At 47.8% G+C, this 20,145-nt stretch overlaps 1 protein-coding gene across 1 annotated transcript in view; it reads right to left on the reverse strand.

Annotated features, from left to right (window-relative positions):
• The window catches only part of CDC40 (cell division cycle 40), a 405,957-nt gene that overhangs the window by 102,598 nt on the left and 283,214 nt on the right, over positions 1–20,145 (reverse strand). The window contains exon 13 of the mRNA XM_078649170.1: positions 15,469–15,545. Coding sequence (XP_078505296.1) covers positions 15,469–15,545 — 77 coding nt within the window. The remainder of the gene's footprint in view (positions 1–15,468; positions 15,546–20,145) is intronic.

The following is a 20,145-nucleotide window of genomic DNA, read 5'->3' on the forward strand; positions in this document are numbered from 1 at the left end:
TATCCTGACATCGCAAAGCACCGCACACCTAGTCTCCCGACTATATAAAATGGCACAAGCAGAAATAAATCACACTACAACCAAAGCGCAAGTCAGATGGAATGCCATGCTGGAGTCCCCCCTAACGGAGGAAGATTGGGAAACTGCTTGCACACTGATCCAGATGCTTACACCTAATGGTAATTTGCGCATCATTCATTTTAAATATTTACATCAGGAATATTATACACCGGTACGTTTGTACAAATGTGGCCTGAGAATGGAGGCGAAGTGTAGACGGTGCGGATACAGTGAGGCAGACTTCATACATCTGGCATGGCACTGCGGGAAAATTCATCAATACTGGGTGGAAATCACGACAACAATGTCGGAAATGGTAGACCGTGTTACTGAAGGCAGCATCCGGGGATGTCTACTCGGGTTGTTGGATGGGCTCCGGGCTACGAAACGTAAGTTCTGTATGGTGGCGCTATTATTAGCCAAACGCAGGATATCCATGTATTGGGAAAGCAAACAGGTGCCAACAGTTAAGCAGTGGCTAAGCGATATGTCATATTGTCAAGATACATTACGTACGTTCGAAGAGGAGTTGCCAGCGCGCTCTAGGCCTAAGGACTACTGGGAGTATTCAACAAAGTACTTAAGTAACCATGCTGATGATTAATGTGGTTGATATGATGTGATCCTGCATAGACTTTACCTTTCATGTGTAACTATGTATAATATGAGCAGATACTGTACAAACATAATGTTTACCAATTAGACGATGAATGCAGAAGTGGAATGGTCAGTTTTGTTCCTTTTTGCCGGTTGTTTAACTACAGCACTATTGTACTTTTACTATGAAAAACTAATAAAAAGATTTTTTTTTTTAAAAACAGGCTCTAGGAACGGTCGTCCCTTGGAAAGGGTTTTGGTGTTCCACCACTGCAGAGAGCGATGAGTTCGACCATCTACCAACACTAGGTCTATTAAGTGACCTTGAGCCTGGTTCCATTGACGTGATAAGCACTCTTGCAGCGGACGCATTTGAAGTCTTGCATGGGGGACTATTTGGAGAAGTGTGGCTCAATGATTAGAGCGGCAGATTGTGATGCAGAAGTCTTGCCCGGGACCAGGGTTCAATTCCCTCCTCGGCGGGTCTTGGGCTCAATTTCCTCAGACCTGATAATTCTCGCCTCTGTGCCTATTCTAATCATGAGTCCCACTCTGCAACTCTGGGCAATAGCTTGCTTAATCTCCACAACGGCCCCAACAACGCTAGGATGCCTGGCTTCACCTTGGGGGTGCCCAGGAGTGGGCACTTCACAGGGAAAGGCCAGGAAGGGTTCCTTAGCGGTATTCGTACAAGCTTCGAGATGCCTCCGTGTAGTCGTGCGCTATACAAATATGTAATTATCATTTACCACTGCCTAGCACTTGGTGAACACCCTTGGTGCTGTTGTGACTCCGAATGGGAGTACTTTGAACTGGTAGTGCTGCCCGTCTATTACAAACCTGAGATACTTCCTGTGAGCTTTGTGAATGGGAATGTGGAAGTATGCGTCCTTGAGGTCTAGAGTAGTCAGGAAGTCGTTTTGTGACGAGAGGAAGGACTTGCTGGAGTGTGACCATGTGAAAATGGTCTGACTATGTATATGTTTAGCGGTCTGAGGTCTAAAATAGGCCTCTGAGAGCCGTCCTTCTTTGGGATTAGAAAATATAGAGAGTAAACCCCCTTGTTTTGCTGGTGCAGAGGAACTAGTTCTATTGCACTTTTTTCTAGCAGAGATACTACTTCTTGCTTTAACAGTGACAGATGTTCTTGTGACATTGGACGCCGTTTGGGTGGTATGTTTGGGGGGGTAGATGTTAATTCTAGACAGTAACCTGAGTGAATAATTTGCTGCACCCACCTGTCTGATGTGATGTGATGTTGATCCATGCAGGCAGGAATCGTTGGAGTCTTCCCCCCACAAGAGTGGAATGTTGGGGGAGAAGGGGAGGAAAGTCATTGGGTAGGGGTGGAGGCAGAGCGGGAGGTGTTGTTCTTGCCTCTGCCTTTGTTGTTGTTACCCCTGTAACCCCCTCTCTGGTAGCCATTGGTGAATGTGGATTGGCCAGGGGTTTTGTAGGAAGAGGAGGGACTTTCTGAGGAGTAGCCTCTTGCGTTGCCTCTGTACGATGAGCGACGAAAAGAACGTCTGGGAGCTTGCTGCTGCAAGGCTCCCATAGATTTTGCAGTGTCGGTGTCTTTCTTCATTTTTTCCAAAGACACGCCAACATTTGGGCCAAATAGGTGTGTTTCATCAAATGGCTGATTAAGTATGGAGTTTTGCACCTCAGGTTTAAAACCTGAAATACGTAGCCAGGCATGTCTACGTAGTAGGGTGCTGGTATGGATTGCCCTTGAGGCAGCATCTGCAGCGTCTAGGGCACAACTGATGGAAGTATTCGTGATATTTTTACCTTCCTCTATAAGTTCATTAGCCCTGTTCTTGTATTTGTCTGGTAGGTGCTGCATTGGGGACTCTAGTTCATCATAATGTGCCCTGTCGTATCTTGCCAGCAAGGCTTGGGTGTTGGCAATGCGCCAGATGTTAGCTGCTTGTGCCGCAGTTCTTTTGCCAGAGGCGTCAAGGAGTTTAGATTCTTTGTCTGGTGGCGAGGCTTCACCTGTTTGGGAATTAGCACGTTTACGTGCATTGAATACCACTAAAAAATCGAATTGTGCCGGCCCGTTAATATAAGCTGGGTCTGAAGGGGCAGCTTTATATTTTCTCTCAATGCAGGGATTGAGGACCCTAGCTCTAACGGGGTCCTTAAACATTTCTGTTGCGTGCTTGATGACGCCCTTAAGCATTGGTAAGATGGTTGTAGACCTTTGTTGTCAAAGGTGTCTAATAGGAAGTCTTCCTCCACTGCGTCAGTGTGTAAGTCCACCCCATGATATTGTGCAGCCCTCTGGACTAGCAGGTTAAAACCTAGGGTGTCCTCTGGTGGGGAAGGTCTGGAAGGATAGGCATCATCCAGTGGGACATAAGGCACATCAGGGGTGTTGTAATCGTCTCATGGATTAGGTGACTGAGGGAGACTATTAGCCTGTGGTGGGTAATGTGCACCCCCACCTTCATAATAAGAATCTGTGTGTACGTCATTGTCTGGATTAGGAGATGGTGTAGGTGAATGATGTGGTGGAGGAGGTGTATGAGTAGGAACAGTATGGAGAGGTGGAGCAGAAGGGACCCTTAGTGGAGAAGTTGCAATGTCTCTCTTCTTTGCAGGGGGAGGAGGTGCTGGCGCCTCAAGTGGTCTCTTCTTGGAGCTGAGAGTCAATTGTCCCGTTTTGGGATCCTTTACAACAGTTTTTTGTTGTGGATCCAGTGTAAAAAGCTCTTGTGAGCCAGGTAGATCCTTTGGCGTCAAAATTTTCGGCCCGTAGGTTTTTTAGGCACAGAGTCGGCAGTTGGCTTAGGAGTGACACATTTCGAAGTTTCTTTTGCGGGAACATGTTTTTTCGGTTCCGAGGGTTTTTTCGGCTCCGATGCATGTGAATAGCTTTGGCTGATTTTTTTCTCGGGTCAGAGTGCGGTTTCGGTGTCGATGAACCGCTGCCAGTCTACGGCGCTGTGTGCTTGGGTGTCGAAGCAACAGTCGACGTGGAAGAGGAACATGACTTTTTCTTCGGTGTCGGTACTGGGTCGACACCGGAAGTAGGCTGCCTCGAGCCCGAACCGCCTGAAGGCTTTGTGGTCTTCGAAGGCGGGGCGTTAGAAGCAGTGTCTCGGTGTGCACCCAAGCCCGAAGGTGAGGGTGTGACCGAAGCCTTTTTATATGGTGTTGAGGAAGGGGTGGGGTTGATGGTCTTACTTACGACCCGTTGAGCTGGAGTGACCTCCTCTACGTCGGAGTCTTCGGCATCTGATGATCTGATACTCTCTTCGCGTGCTGGTGTTCTGGCACGTCGACGCCTTCGAAGATGTCGTCGGGAATCGGAGCGGACAAGCGAGCCATAGTTCTTCGAGCTCGTCGGTCCCGGATCGTCTTCTTGGAGCGGAATGAGGCACACGCTGAACAGTCTTTGGCCTCGTGCTCCGGTGAAAGGCACAGGTTACACACCTCATGTAGGTCGGTGTGGGGAAACTTGTGGGGAAACTTCGACCCACATTGAGGACACTTCTTAAATGGCGTCCTTTCCATGAGCCAGAAAGTGAGGCCTAGGTAGGCCCGAAGACCTTCGTCGACAACCGAAATCGAAGACTTTCCATCACTCACAAACACATACATGAACAGAGAAACGCTTTTGCATGGCAGCAGCAGAGCAGGAATCTGGCTATGGACACTGGAACCAGAGAACCATGATTCCCAACGAGTAGTCAGGCAGAGCAGCAAGAGCAGGTTTGAAAAGGGAAAGACCCCCGTAAATCCCTCTCCCAGCTTCTTGGTAGCACTGGAAACACAGCCCTAAAAGAAGCTGGGACACAGCTGGGGATCCTGCCCTGCTGCAGCTCTGTGCAGCTTCTCACTGGCCTCAGGGTTGCACTGATGTGCAACCTGACACACAAGTTACTTACATTCGGTAACGATATATATGTAAGAAACATTAGTTAGTGTTAGATTCCTTACCTTAGAATATCCCCAGGCGTCAGACTGGATCCGGAAAGTTTTCGTCAGCAGTACTCCTGCGTGTCGGTAGGCATCGTCCTGTGGCTCCGCGTCCATCGTCGTGGTCGCCGGAATGACATCGCTGGAGTACTTTCCACGCCAGGAACGCAGAGCCATGCAAGAAACCGACACTGGTGCCATGAAACTAGGGCCCGAACAGGGAAAGTCCTTAACCCTAGATATCGGTACGCAGAACGGGGAGGATGGGTGGAGCGGTAAGGAATCTACCACTAACTAATGTTTTTTACAGATATATTGTTACCGAAGCTAAGTAACTTGTGCATCTGAAAGAAATAGGTTTGTGTTAGATTCCTTACCTTAGCATAGATACCCCAGCAATATCATCCCCGGTGGTGGGTCTGTGAACCAAAATCCCACCAGAAAGTCCTGGAGAACAGAACGGCCAAAGAAGCTGTCTCTCCAGACTTGGCTGGCCAGGCAGTAATGCTTGCCAAACTTGCGCAGCGAGGCTCACGTAGCTGGCTGACAAATGTCCTGCAAAGGGACTCCCCGTCCCAAGGCAGTAGTAGCCGCCATGGCACCAGTGTACTGGGCGCGCAGCCCCACAGGAGGCTCCTTTTTAGCCAAGGAATAACACATCTTGATGCACAAAACGACCCACCGAGAGATGGTCTGCTTGTGCACCGCCCATCCCTTCTTAGCACCCACGTCGCCAACAAAGAGTTGGTCGTCCACCCGGAACTGTTGTGTGCGGTTCAGGTAAAAAGAGAGCGCACGTTTTAGGTCCAGACGGTGGAGCCTCTCTTCCTCTTTCGAGGGATGCAGAGGTGGAAAGAAGGTGGGCAAGGTAGTAACCACCTTGGGTAGAAAAGAAGGACGAGTCCTCAGAACAACTTTGTCAGGATGGGCAGAGAGGAAAGGAGGCTTAGAAGAAAGAGCCTGGAGCTCACTCACTCTTCTGGCAGAGGTGATGGCAACCAGGAAAGCAGTCTTTAGAGTCAGAAGATGTAAAGGACAGTTATGGAGCAGCTCAAAGGGAGCACACATTAGGTAGGTTAACACCAGATTCAAGCCCCACTGAGGCATGACAAAGGGAACAGGAGGAAACATTCGAGTAACGCCTTTCAAGAATCTATTTACAACAGAGGACTTGAAAATAGAAGGCTAATCAGGAAGCCTCAAGAAGGCTGAAAAGGCCGAAAGATATCCCTTGATAGTGCCCAGAGCAGAGCCCTGCTGGGCCAGGGAAAGAAGAAAGAGGAGAACCACTGAAAGAGGGGCAGAGAGGGGATCCACAGCCTTTGCTGTGCACCATGCCACAAATTTGTTCCACCTGTAGGCGTATACCATTTTTGTGGAGGGACGCCTGGCTGCCAGAATGACATCACAGACTTCAGGAGGCAAGTCAAATGGCATAAACTGTCGCCGCTCGATCTCCATGCATGTAGGTGGAGGCTGGACAGGTTCGGGTGGGGGACCGTCCCCTGTTGCTGCGACAGAAGGTCCTCCTGAAGAGGCAGTCGAATCGGGAGATCGATTGACAGACTGAGTAGCTCAGCATACCAGTATCTTCGTGCCCAATCCGGAGCCACAAGGATGACTTGGGCCCGGTCGCGCCTGATCTTCTTCAGCACTTTGGGCAGAAGTGGTATAGGCGGAAAAGTGTATAACAGACCACAACTCCACTCGCGATGAAAAGCGTCTCAGCGCGAGTGCCGCATTGGAAATTCCATCGCGCAGCACTGATGACATTGCGCGTTCTCGTCGGTGGCGAATAGATCTAACCAAGGCTCTCCCCACTGCTGAAAGAGACCTTGCGCCACGTCAGAGTTCAGACACCACTCATGATCCATCATGCACCTATGGCTGAGTTTGTCTGCCCTGGCATTCAGGGAACCTGCCATGTGTTTAACCCCCAGGGTGATGCCCAGATGTTCCAGCCTTGTCCAGAGGTGAAGAGCCTCCTGCCATAGGGTCCACGACCCCACCTCGCCCTGTTTGTTGCAATACCACATGGCGGTGGTGTTGTCCGTGAGCACCTGCACTACACTTCCCCGGACAGAGGGAAGGAATGCTTTCAGTGCAAGCCGGATCGTCTGCGTCTCCAGAAGGTTGATATGGAGCCGGGACTCCGCCGGAGACCAGAGGCCTCTGATCTCCGCCTCTCCCATGTGCCCCCCACCCCCAAATCCCAGGAAGGACGCATCGGTCACCACTGTGTGCTCCGGTTGGGGAAGGGAGAGGGATCTACCACTGACCCAATCGCGGTCCGTGAGCCACCAATGCAACTGTCTCGCAGTGCCCTCCGAGATCAGGACGCGGTCTGACAGGTTGCCCTGATGCTGTGCCCACTGGAACTTCAGGTCCCTCTGCAGAGCCGGCATCCGCCACCTGGCGTGATATACCAGCAGGATGCAGGAGGCCATCAGTCCCAGAATCTTAAGGGCCAACCTGACCGAAACTCAGGATGAAAGCTGAAAGATCGGCATCAGAGCCCGAAGATCCTGAACCCGCTGCTCGGGAGGATAAACCCGAAACTGCACAGACTCCAGAACCGCTCTGATGAAGAGGAGCTTCTGGGAGGGGCTCAGGTGAGACTTCGGCACAATGATGGAGAACCCCAGCGAATGCAGGAGGTCGGCCGTGGTCTGGAGGTGGGAGACTACTGTTTGGGGCGAGCCCACCTTCAACAATAAGTTGTCGAGATAGGGGAAGACTGGGACCCCTGATCTGCGCAGATGAGCTGCGACCACCGCCATCACTTTCGTGAACACCAGAGGGGCACTGGTGAGGACGAAGGGGAGCACGGTAAACTGAAAGTGCTCGTGGCCTACCGTGAACCGCAGGTAATGCCGATGGGCCGGCAGGACGGGAATATGGAAATAAGCGTCCTGCAAGGCCAACGCTACCGTCCAGTCTCCAGGGTCTAGGGCAGCCAGAACCTGAGCGGACGTCAGCATTTCGAACTTCTCCTTCCTCCTGAACGCTCCTGAGGTCCAAGATAGGGCGCAGGGCCCCCTTTGACCTTCTTGGGAACCAGAAAGTAGTGGGAGTAACAACCCCGCCCTACTTCTGGGCCAGGAACGCGCTCAATGGCGCTCTAGGCCAAGAGGGCCGTAACTTCCTCCTGCAGAAGTTGCAAGTGATCCCCCGACATGCGGTGGTACTGCGGTGGCATGGCTGGAGGGGTCGACTTGAAGGGGAGGGAGTAGCCCCTTTGGACGATTTGAAGCACCCACCTGTCCGAAGTGATGGTGCGCCAATGGAGCAGGTGAAGGCGAACTCTGCCTCCCACTGGTGTGGAATGGGCCTGAAAGCTCGGACTAGGAAGGATTTGAGGCAGATGCTGCGGGAGCAGATGTGGACTGACCGGCTCTGGCCCCCTGCTCCGCCACGGCGGAATGCACATCCGCGACTGCGTTGAGGTTGGTCCTGTGGCTGGATGAAAGTGCGGGGGTGCCCCTTCTGTGGCCATGAAAGGAACGAAAAGCAGGAATTTGCTGGCGCTGGGCTGACAGGCCCAAAGACTTGGCCGTAGCCCTGGAGTCCTTAAAGGTCTCCAGCGCGCTCTCTGCCTTCTCGCCAAAGAGGCGACGGCCATCAAAAGGCATGTCCATGAGAGTGCTCTGGACATTCCCTGAAAAGTTGGTGGACCTCAGCCACACAAACCGCCACCATTGTTGCAATCACTCTGCCTAGCAAGTCCGTGGTGACAAGTCCACATTGAATGGAGTACCGTGCTGCATCCCGCCCCTCAGCAAGAGCCTGGGCAAGCCATGTCTTGGCCTCCTCCGGACACTGGGGCAGCACTTTTGCCACCGTATCCCACAAAGAGTGGGTGTAATGGCCCAAAAGGCATGCAGTATTAATGGACCGTAACCCTAGACAGACTGAGGAAAACAGTTTCTTGCCAAACTGTTCCAGCCTTTTGGATTCCCGGTCCAGGGATGCTGTAGGGAATGCGGTTTGGGACGTGGAGGGCTGGATAACCAGACTCTCAGGGGTGGGGTGGGTGGACAGAAAGCAGGGGTCTCCCGGAGCTGGGCGGTGGCGCCATGCCATGTTCGGATCCACAGGAGGGACTGTGGTGGGCTTGGGCCAAGTGCCCATCAGAACGTCAGTGAGGGCCTCATTAAACTGCAGCAGAGGCTCCGAAGAGCTTACTGGCGGTTGAAGCACCTCGGTGAGGAGGTTAGTCCTCACAGCCGCTGCAGGAAGTTCAAGGCCCAAGGCCTTCGCCGCCTTGCGCAGCACCACAGCATAAGTTGCTCCCTCCTCCGTAGCCACAGAAGGAGGAGAGAGAAAACCAGTGTCAGGCGATGTGTCTAGACCACTGGCCTCCCCAGCTTATCTGCCCAGTCCTGACTTAACTGACACTGCTGTGCCAGAGGGTCATAAGACCCCTCCCAGTCCTCCCCTTCATACATGTCCTGATAAACAGGCAAAAATGACGGAGCCAGGGCATCGGTGAAAAGCTCACCGGTCGGCGTCCGAGACGGCGCAGAGCGGTGCCGCTCCGATGCCGAGTCCGGGCCGGGGCTGAAACTGGGGATGGCGTCGTCAGAGGACGGCACCGGAGGTGGCACCGATAGGGTCGGTGCCAGCGGAAGAGTCATAAGGTTGACCGGGATCCAGGCCTGGATCCCACGGGGTCCTGCGAGGTCGAGGCCGAACCCGCTGGAAGCACAGGGCCAGGACCCCCCCGTTGAACTCACGGGGCCCGAAGGCACGCCAGCAGGCCTTGACGGTGGGAAGAGTCCTCATGGCCACGATGAAGTCTCTAATCTGCTCCGGAGTCGCACTGAGCCAGGGACCGGAGGGTGATGGGCTGGATGGGGGCGGCGTCACCTGAACCCTCGGCCGAGTCACGCGACCGGCGAGGGGAGAGGTTTCTTCGCCTTCATTTTGCCATGCCTCGACATATCCGTGTGCGAGGACTTGGATCCAGACGAACTGTGATGACTGAGGCTCCACGATCGGTCCCTCGACTTGCTCCTCGACCGGGACCTCGAGCGGCACAGAGCCAACTGCCGGAGCTCGAGGAGCTTACAGGAACGCTACCGCCTAGCCTTCGACGTCAAGGCCCGGCAGTCGGGACACGACTTGTCACCATGGTCGGCCCACAAACAGTAGAGACACCGGTGGTGGGGGTCAGTAACCGACATCAGTCGGTGACAGGCGTCACACGGCTTGAAACCGGGCACCCCTACTGGCACCAGGAATCGCGTCGACTTCGAAAAAGATATCTAAGAATTTCCAAAACGTTAGTAAAAAAAATGACTACGGGTACGCTCTTCCCGGATCTGCGCTTGCTGGCACGGAAAAAAGAAGAACTGACGTCAACGCGCAAGGGTGGCGTCTAAGTACTCCAGCGACGTCATTCCGGCGACCACGACGCCGACAAAAGACGCGGAGCCACAGTACAACGCCTACCGAAGCGCAGGGGTAGTGCTGACGAAAACTTTCCGGATCCAGTCGGACGCCAGGGAATATTCTAAGGTAAGGAATCCAACACTAACGTGTTTCTTTCAGATAGCCCCATTTTAGCAAGTAAACTGTTCTGCCTGAGGCATGCACAGAATATCAGCCTAAATAAAATAGATTGTGCCCTTGAGATAGGATCGTAGTTGAATTATACCACTCAGAAATGCACATCCAATTCCAGAGTGTTGTGTTTCTAAACAACACTCTGTAGATGGGTCTTTACTCTGCCACCTCAGCCCCTTCCTCCTTTCATCAGGAGCCTGTCTGTAGTTAAGGCTGTAAGGGCTGAACTGAACAATGGTAGTGTGCATGAAAATACAAAATGTGTGTTTTCATGAGCACTGCAAAATTAAATGATGCACAGTGTTGGGACTCAGACAGGCAAAGACAGTCAGTTGACTGGGGGTGAGTGCTTGCAATGTTCAACACTCCGTCCATCATCCCCTTTGGTTTTACTAGGTGGACTACAGCACTTACTGTCGTCCTATTGCAGTGACATGTTGACAACGTGCCTCTAGGTCTGCCACCCAGCCCAGTCTAGCAGCTTTCACATTTTGGCCTGACATGGCGAAATAAACCCATCTCAGTTTTAGAAGGAACTTTTGTTGTAAATATGTGCTTTGTACAACTTTACTCATGTCGTATGAAAATTGTAATATAGTATGTATACTAGACATCAGTTCGTATTTATGAATTATAACATTTTCTGAGCAGCGTGTCACATAACATCAAAGGGGAGTGCGGGGCAATTATTAAAATGTCCAGGGGTGTTAGCTGGTGGGACCGGTTGAATTAGTCCTGATGTAAGGATTTGGGGATGGTGTTTGTGATTGAGCACGGTTGAAAACTTTGCATTGTGGGGCAGGTAGTCATTACGCTGGGAGTCAAACATTGGTTCACGAGGAGAGGAGGGGTTATGACATATGGTTTGAAAGCTCAGAAAGATCAGGAAGGCAGGTACTACATTCAATAAAAGTGTAGGAGTATAGACATGAAGAAATATGAAGGTATGTGAACAGAAGGTTAAATATGGAAGTTGTGGTATCGGGTTACAGGAGATTTAGGTTTGTTGATACCGACTTGGGCTTGAATTACTGTACGGTAGAGCAGAAGCAGCAATGTGAAGTACTTAGCTTATGGGACCCCTATGACATTGATTGGGTTACTTAGTGTTACGGTTTTAGAGTGATAACGTTGCTTAAGGGCTGGTCATAATACAAGGCATGGATTATAAATATTGAAAAAAAGCACAGAATGTATGTTGCAATGGCTTGGAGTTGCAATTTATTGATACAGGTTTTCTTATTTGTAGTGAAACCCCTGAAGAAGAACTCATTCAGAGCTCGAAATGCATTGGGTACCATATTATCAACTCCTGCCCAGAGAAAGGCTTGGATTAGCATATCTGAGGCATGAGAAGCATTTCAAGACATATTGCCTCACGTGTGATTGACCATCTGAAAATAAATGAAGTCATTATTATGTTTGAAGTATATGGATTAATTTGTTGATAACTCAAAAACAAAGCATTAATTAAAAAACGCTGTGCGCCCGTGCAAGGAACGTGAACACGGTCCTACTCTTCAAGTTGTTAACTTAAGCGTGAATCAGGGCGGATCACGCACTCTGGTTGCACGTGCAGCATTGTTCTAGAATGAGTACGTTCAAAACCACAAGGAACACAAGGTGTGCACAGTAACTTTCTAATGCAAATAAACCCTTCTGCCAAGTCAAAACCTTCCTTTTTAATATTTATGAGGCATTCAGAATGCCAATTATTAAAAAAAAGATGATGCATTCCTTTTGTTTGACATGTCTTGACAGTGAAAACTTGAAATTGTCGTTTTCACTGTGACAAGGTTGGTAGTTCCCTTGGCTCACGTGGAGTCACACTAACCAACGCACTAAGTTCTATTTGGGACCACCAAACATATAGTGCCCAAGGTACCAACTTAATTGTTACTTTAAACATGACTTAATGCTGACGTTGGATTTAAAGAAACTTTTAATGCAAATAAGACTTTAGAAAGCCAACAATTTCTTGCTCCAATAGTTCTAGTAGCTGCCGGTGGTTAACTACAGCAATTGTCACCTGAGACAGCCGCTGTCTTCCTGCCAGGTGGTGTGAAGCACTGCCATGAAAAGGAACAAAGGGTATGCTGGAGGAAAGAGGGGTGACCTCTCCTAACAGGATAGCCCAAGGGAAGTGGCCACATATGGCCCAGCTTAAAAAGAGCTACAGTCTCTGAAAGGGAAATGCAAGTAAATGTACATGTACTTATATAGCGCAAATCACCGACACGGTATCTAAGCGCTTGCTTAGGGAACCCGTCCTGGTATTCCCCTGTGAGAAACCCCGGCAGGGTGTCCACAAGGTGAAAGCCAGGCATCCCGCCGCGAGGGGCCGTAGTGGAGATTAAGCAAGCTATTGCCCAGAGTCGCAGAGTGTGACCCCGTGAGTCGAGTAGGCACCGGAGCGAGAATTGTCGAGTCCGTGGAATTTTGAGCCTGAGACCCGCCGAGGCGGGGAATCGAACCCTGGTCCACAGTCGATCTTAGCTTCCGGTTCTGCCGCCTCTAACCACTGAGCCACGCTCCTCCACTCCAGTCAGACCTCTGCATGCCTGCTCCTTTGTGCAGAACGGGTTGTCCAGTGCAGGTGGCTAATTATACTGGGCACACCTCAGGGGTGTGCCCATAGCTCTGAGCCAGGGAGAAGGATCATTTGTTATTTGGGTAGAGAGATGCACTGTGGGATTATTTAGTGTCCTACGCCCGAGGCAACGTCAGAAAGGGTAGGGTACCCCAGTGAGTGGTAATTGTAAGCCCACTGGCTAGGAAGTCCTCCCACAAACTCGAAATCGGCATACAAGTGCACCCCTGCCATCCAGCCTCAGAACTCTGCTGGACTCAGAAAGGATAGGAGGGGGACTGCACCTGCTGAACCTGTGGACCTCAGAAAGGCAGGCTACAGCCAGGAAAACAGCACCTGCTGCCCAAGACAGGAACTCAGAAGGAGAAGGGCTGCTCCTACTGTTGATTTCGTGGCGAGTAATGCTAAGGGCTGAACCTGCTCCCACTTGTGCCAAGTATCAGTAAGTGGACTCCAAGGACTAGTTGTCTAGCCTCCCGTTTAGCTTCAAGGTTAGCCTTGAACGCCATCAAGAATTAAGACTTCACTGCCCACTGGACTTTGCCTGTCCATTGACGTCGAGCCCAATGCTGGCCTGAAGCTGCAGAGGACCCGGATGACCTGACCGTAAAAAAAAAAAGAACCAGGAACGTTTCTAAGTGCAAAGATAACATCTTGAATGGGACCAACCCTGCACCTGCATCTGACCCCGAACTTGATTCGCGGTCGGCCTGAAACTATGACTTTGCTCAGGACCGTTGCTTTCGAGGCTCACAAATTATGGCCAAGAGTGATTTACTAACTTTTAGGAGTGAAAAGAAGTGAATTATGAAAATCGTGCAAAAATCTAACTAATGTTTCCTTTGTTGGATTTTTGTCCTTTTGGTGTCCATTTAAAGACAAAAACAAACATTTTTATAACTTGGAGTGGGATTTTTATTGTATAACGTTTCCTACTAATTGACTGTTTTGGCAGTGATAGATGCTTTACATTTGTTTTACTTTGAGTTAAGCCGGACTGCTCTGTGCCAAGGCTCTCTAGGACTGAGTCAAGATTTCATTTAAAGAAACCTAAGTGGACGTCAAACAAAATAGTGACATTATTACTTGGTGATGTATCACAATCACACCGAAAATTAATCCACTTTATCACAAAGATAAAGATAGCATGGGCACAGCAATCAAATATATGGTGTTTTTTTGCTTAAGATAGAGATTCAAACTCTCGTCAAGCTACTTCAAATAAAGTGAAGACAACAGTGAAATGTTTACGAGGTAAAAGGTCATAAAAATGTTGAATACAATGGCGATCACAGTTCATTGACATTGTTTCAGAGGTTACCTTTAAATCACCCCAATGGGACTTAAGAAAAGCCTCTTCTGGTGTTGGAATTTTACTACTAATGTTTTCTTATGTCCTCCCAATTTTTTAGTCTGAACACCATTTTTCCTTGACTACTATCAGCTCCTTCTCTAGGCCCTTGTGTTTTGGATCTTCACACTGCCAGTGGACAATGTAATGAAAGGATGAATAATTTTTTCCCAATTGCTAACTGTATTCAATGTCCTGCATGGAGCTCTCATCGGTTAAACATGGGGCATTAAACAGAGGGGCCAACTATGATAACAGATTTATACTCTGAAATAGAGTGCACAGCTTTATAGGCGTGTTGAGACTGAAGTGATGCTTAGCAGTTCATCCTGGCTGGAGTCCAGCAATGCACCCTCACACTTCACTTTTTTCTGAGAACACCTGCCCATGTCTGAATCTCTTACCTAAGTGGCAAGATCTCAGTTGTGAAAGCAGCTGAGGAAAATATTTTAAAAATGAGAGGGGAACCTTTTTCTGCTAAACAAAACCCAGCAAGTGCTTAAGCTGTACTGGCAGGAAGTCCAAAGTTTGGTTGGATCGGATAAAGCATAAACAGGCAGGATGAGAGACAATTTTTGTTTTGTTTGTGAGCGCATTTCAAATCTTTTGTTAGCCAATTTGGCAGTTGGAATTTGAGGCACTGGAACTTTTCTACATTTGAGATGCAGTAAAGTTTATCATACAGAATGTGGTAAGAAAGGTATTTTACCGTTCAGGCTATAGTTACATCCAAACCTTTTCCCGCAATATTTCTAGGTTGTTTTTGGCTAAGAGTAATAACAGAAAATGTCTTTCATGGAGTGCAAAAAGGCAAATGTAGATTTCCTTATGACAACAACACAATGTGCTGTTCCTCACAGTGGCATGAAAACCTCAGTTTATTAATTCACCAAAACTTTCCTTTATCATCAGCATTATGCTTCCAAGAATGTGAAGTACCAATGATGTCCCCACATAATACCGTAGTATTTAATGTCAAATAATTTTCATGCATCATAATTGACCGCTTAGCATCTTGGAAAGTTACTAGACGAAAATTACAGTAAAGGTAATGCACACAGATTGAGAATTAGTTTCAACAAATAAACTGGTCCTTCTCAGAGTTGGTTCAAGTTCACTCAGTGATTTTAGTGAACTCTGCCACACCTTGTAGTATGAAGGCCTTGTACACTGTAAAGTGGTCAACATGTTAGTTCAAATGCATGCATCACATTCAAGTTTCACTGGAAATGTATGAATTAAATTATGTAAAAGTAACAGAGCTCGGGTTAACAAATCTGTGGGACAGAAGGAAAGTACCTGGATAACATGAATGTTCTTAAAGAGTATACTTACGCTGTAAGCAAAAGCAGTTCAGTATTTATGTGCCACTTACCATTCGGCGACAAGGTCACGGCGGGCATAGAGTGCATACTTGGCTCTGCAATATACTTGAAATCAACTGGAATGTCCCTATAAAAAAATCATAAAGCGGAAAGTGAGCTATGTATTAATGTATAGCAAAATTAGTGTATAATCAATTACATTTGTGAACTTCATGCCCTTAAAAACACTGAATCAAGGTAAATGATGATGAGATAACTGACGTTGTAAAACTTGAAAAGATGGGTTTTTAGCCACTCTGCAGGCATGCCAAATCACAAAACACTGAACAGTATCAGGTTACTGATCAAACGTCATTTTTTCTAAAAGATGGTCTCCCCAAGAGTTCACAATTGTGAGTAACCAGAAATCTTCTAAAAGCAAAAATGAAATCTAAAACTTATAGGCACACAGCTCTATTAAATAGTGGAGTGCATTGCAGCATTTTAGTCTTTACCCAAGATAATTATAATAATCCACATTTCTAAAGCGCACAATCACCCGTTAGGGTCTCTAGGCGCGGGAGGCCGTCGGGAAGATTAAGCAAGCTATTGCCCAGAGTCACATGGTGCTGGGCTAATCTGCCGCCGGTGCAGGGGAACGAACCGTGATCCCCAGATTCCGGAGTCAGTCGCCCTAGTCGCGGCGCAACACCTCTTCCACTATCACAAGATCAGAATAATAGAGCCCAGTAGGAAACTTGCTATCACTTTGATAATGGGTTTGGATATATAAGCCTTTATAAATATTATCACCTTTTCTTCAAGTGCCATTCACAATACTTGCATTCTGCCAGTACTATTGAGCTATTCCGTTACCTCCATCTACAGCCCATCTACATTGTTTTATAAACCACTGTTTATTAATCCTGTTGCTTCTACGGTTGGATAGAGGTATTTCTTTTGCTTTATTCCATCTTTTATTTATCTCTAATTAAATTGAGAGCTAGTTCCTCACCCTGTCTTCTGATGACCATGAAAGAATAATCACTGGCACTTTTCTAGCCATGAATTCAATTACTATTTCTGATGCACTGGCAACCACATTTTTCAGCAACTGGGCTTGGAATGACCAACGACATTGCAACTTCGTATGTATTTTTTGGTGAATTCTAGCAGCATCATAATCCTTATGTCGACCTGCTACTACACTGCCACAATACTTAAATAATGTTGAATGAATCGGAGAACCAACCTTGCTGTTTCTACTTGAATAATAGTCTCCTTCCACATGCACTTGAGACCCCAACATGAGGTGGTCTCCAATGGTGTATGGCAAACTAGTCACTATTGTGGGCTGCAATTGTAAGCTTCCCATCTGAGAACTGCAGTAACCAGAGTAGCCACTTATCTCTCTTACTAGTCATCAGAACGCTTCTGTAAGTTATTTGCAGATGCTGCTAAGCATGTGGTTTGTCAGTTTCTGCCTTAGGTAGGTCCAGCTTATTTGAACAATTTCTTTCCTGTTTTAGAGATTCTCTTTGCTCTTTTTCCTTTGTTGACTAAAGGACTGTGCATTCATTCCATCTTGCAAGTTTGACGATAGAAAAAAAGTTAGTTACACTTTGTCATAATGCCAAATTATTTGTGAATGCAAAACCTTTGATACTGTAAAAAACATCTGTAAATCTATGGTTGTGGACCTGTGGTGTAGCTATTTCAGCATGAACAATGTCTTCTACTACTGGAATGTATATTATGGAAATGCATTTGCTTGCAAATTGACAAATGTGCATGCACGAATTGCTTGTTTGCTTATAAACATGGTTGGAAAGCTCTTGCAAAGTTAGCTGTAATATTCTTTTTTCCTATTAGGTTCCCTACATTTTGTCTATTGCAAGATATTGGTATATGTCCTCCCTTTCCAGTTTAACGCTATTGGTCTCTTTGTATTTTCTTTTTCAAACGTTGCTTTTACATTATTAAAACCAAACCCCATCGTAAAGTGATTACCCGGCTATTAAATTTACCTTTTTTGATAATACCTAATCCTGTCTAAGTATGTGCATGTCCAAATACCAGTTACTTAAAGATTCAAGTCTGTAGATACCCACTTCCATGAGGATGTCGATACGTTTTGCTGGGCACTCACTGATGAACAAGTTACTTACCTTCTGTAATGCCTTATCTGGTAGAGAATATCTAGCCCAAACAAAAGGAGTCTCAGGGGGGAAAAAAAGGGCACAGGCCGCCCCCCACTCAAACCATAACACACAACAATAGGCCTGTCTGATATTCGGCAGGACCGGTGACCGAGTACAGGAGACCCGACGATAGCGGGTTTTCACAATCAACACGTGATCTGTTGAGGACACGGGCATACTGATTGTAGGGGTAGCAGGTATGCGTGCGAAACGCTAACCCCAGGTGTGTGTTGTTATACAGTGGCAATAACAGTGGGCACCCCCATTTGCCCTGAAGAAGTTGCAGAAAGTACAAGCAACGAAACATGTTGGCACTATGACCAACCTGAGAGTACATATGGTGTGAGTCATTTTTATGTCAGAAGGTTTCACAGCCCAGAATAAATTATGAGTGGCCAGTGAACTCTTCTGTTTTAACTGTGTGAGATTCACTTTTCTTTCTCACTGGGGGTTTGTTGGTTTTGTGGTTTGTGTTAATTGTGCACGAAGCACAGCAAGGGCAATACGCTGTCTTGTTTTGTTAGGAATTATCAGCAGATTGTGGGGCTGATATCGAGAAAACACTGTTACATGTTGTCAGTTTTTTTCTGTTCCCTTTTCCCACTGTTATGAGAGTGAGTCACCAATGATGATAATTGGGTATACTGGCAATTGTGAGTCAGATAACCCGATTGGCGGTTCTTCCGTGAGGGGCTCACTCTCATTTCCACACTTTTTCCACAAGTAGTGTCTGGTGGGTGGTGGTACCACGACAGATTGTTTGTTTACCGTGGGTGTACCGCATTGATGTTTGACACCTGGCTGGATTTGAATCACCAGAAAGATTGAGGGGCGGTGATAATACATAAAGCTTATTTGTATCACCAGTATCCATGCCATATTAGCAGTTTTCTAAGAGTGTCTTGGGTGACAGGCCTATTGTTGTGTGTTAGAGAATATCTAGCAGCAGATTCCATATCTTAGAAATATTCCCAGGCATCAGACTAGATCCAGAAATTAACTTTTTCCTGGGCACTCACTGATGAACAAGTTACTTAACTTTAGTAACGCCTTATCTGGTAGAGAATATCTAGCCGCAGACTCCTTACCTTAGAATTATCCCCATGCATCATGCTAGATGCCGAATTTTTTTTGGAGCAGTACCCCTGCACGCCGGTAGGTGGAGCTGTTTATGTCTGCTTGGAGTTGTCCACACCAGAAGTAATGTGCGCAGTGCCTATATGGGCGCCACCCCAGCGCGTGGACATCAGTTACTTTTTACAAACTTTTCACGCCAGAGGCGCAGAGTCACAAAGTACACTGACCACTGAAGAATACTAGGGGCCTGAAAGGGGAGAGTCCTGTCTCTAAAAATCCATTGGAAGAGTGGAAAGGATGGATGGGTCGGTAAGGAATCTGCACTAGATAGAGTCTTGATTAGATAAGTCATTACCGAGGTAAGTAACTTGATCATCTGATAAAGCCTTCTAGCAGCAGATTTCTTACCTTAGAATAGATACCCAAGCAGTACCTCCCTGGAGGTGGGTCTGTGGACCATTGTAACACGAAGTCCTGCAGGACCTAACGGACCAGACTATCCAGGCAGTAGTGCTTGGTAAACACGTTCAGGGAAGCCCACATTGCTGCAAGGCAGATATCCAGAACCAGAACTCTTTGTGCTAACGCAGTGGTTGCAGCATTGGTTCTGGTGAAATGAGCACACAAATTCTCAGGGGGTAGCTTCTTAGCCAGTGCATAGCAGATTTTGATAAGGAGCACGATTAATCGCAAGATGGTTCTCTTCTCAGTGGCCCATCCCTTCGTCGCGTAAACATACCCCACGAAGAGTTGGTCGTCCACCTGGAACTCTTGTGTGCAGTCAAGGTAGAACACTCTTTTTGGGTCCAGATGGTGAAGTTGCCTCCCCTCTTAGGAGGGGTGAGGCGGAGCATAAAAAGTAGGCAGGGTGACGGATCACCTATGTGAAAGGGAGTAACCACTTTCGGGAGAAGAGAAGCTCTCAAAGCACCAGTTTGCCTGGGAAGATGTTCAAATAAGGAGACTTGGATGACAATGCCTGAAGCTCAGTGACCCTCCCAACAGATGTTATAGCCACAAGAAAGATCGTCTTGATGGTAAGGGGCCTCGATGGACAGAAGTAAAGCGAGGACGAGATGGAGGTCCTACTGGGGCCTAATAAAGGGAGAAGATGGGAACAAATGTAAACCTTTCAGAAACCCTATTACAATAGGGGCTTTGAAGAGGGATGTCTGATCAGGCAATCAAAGAAAAGCGGAGATAGCGGACAGAAAGCCCTTTAGAGTGCCCAACTGGGCAAGTGAAAGAATAAAAAGGAGAACCTAAGAAGGGGGGCATAAAAGGGATTGATTTGCTTTTCTGTACACCATGCCACAAATATTCCCCAACAGCAGGCGTATACAGTCTTGGTGGAGGGACGCCTGGCTACCAAAATAGTGTTACAGACTTCGGGACAAAGGTCGAAAGCTGTCAACTGTTGCCGCTCAATCTCCATGCAAGAAGGCGGAGTGCTGACAGATTCGGGTCGAG

This window comes from Lissotriton helveticus, chromosome 6, assembly GCF_964261635.1.
Source record: "Lissotriton helveticus chromosome 6, aLisHel1.1, whole genome shotgun sequence".
Lineage (NCBI taxonomy): Eukaryota > Metazoa > Chordata > Amphibia > Caudata > Salamandridae > Lissotriton > Lissotriton helveticus.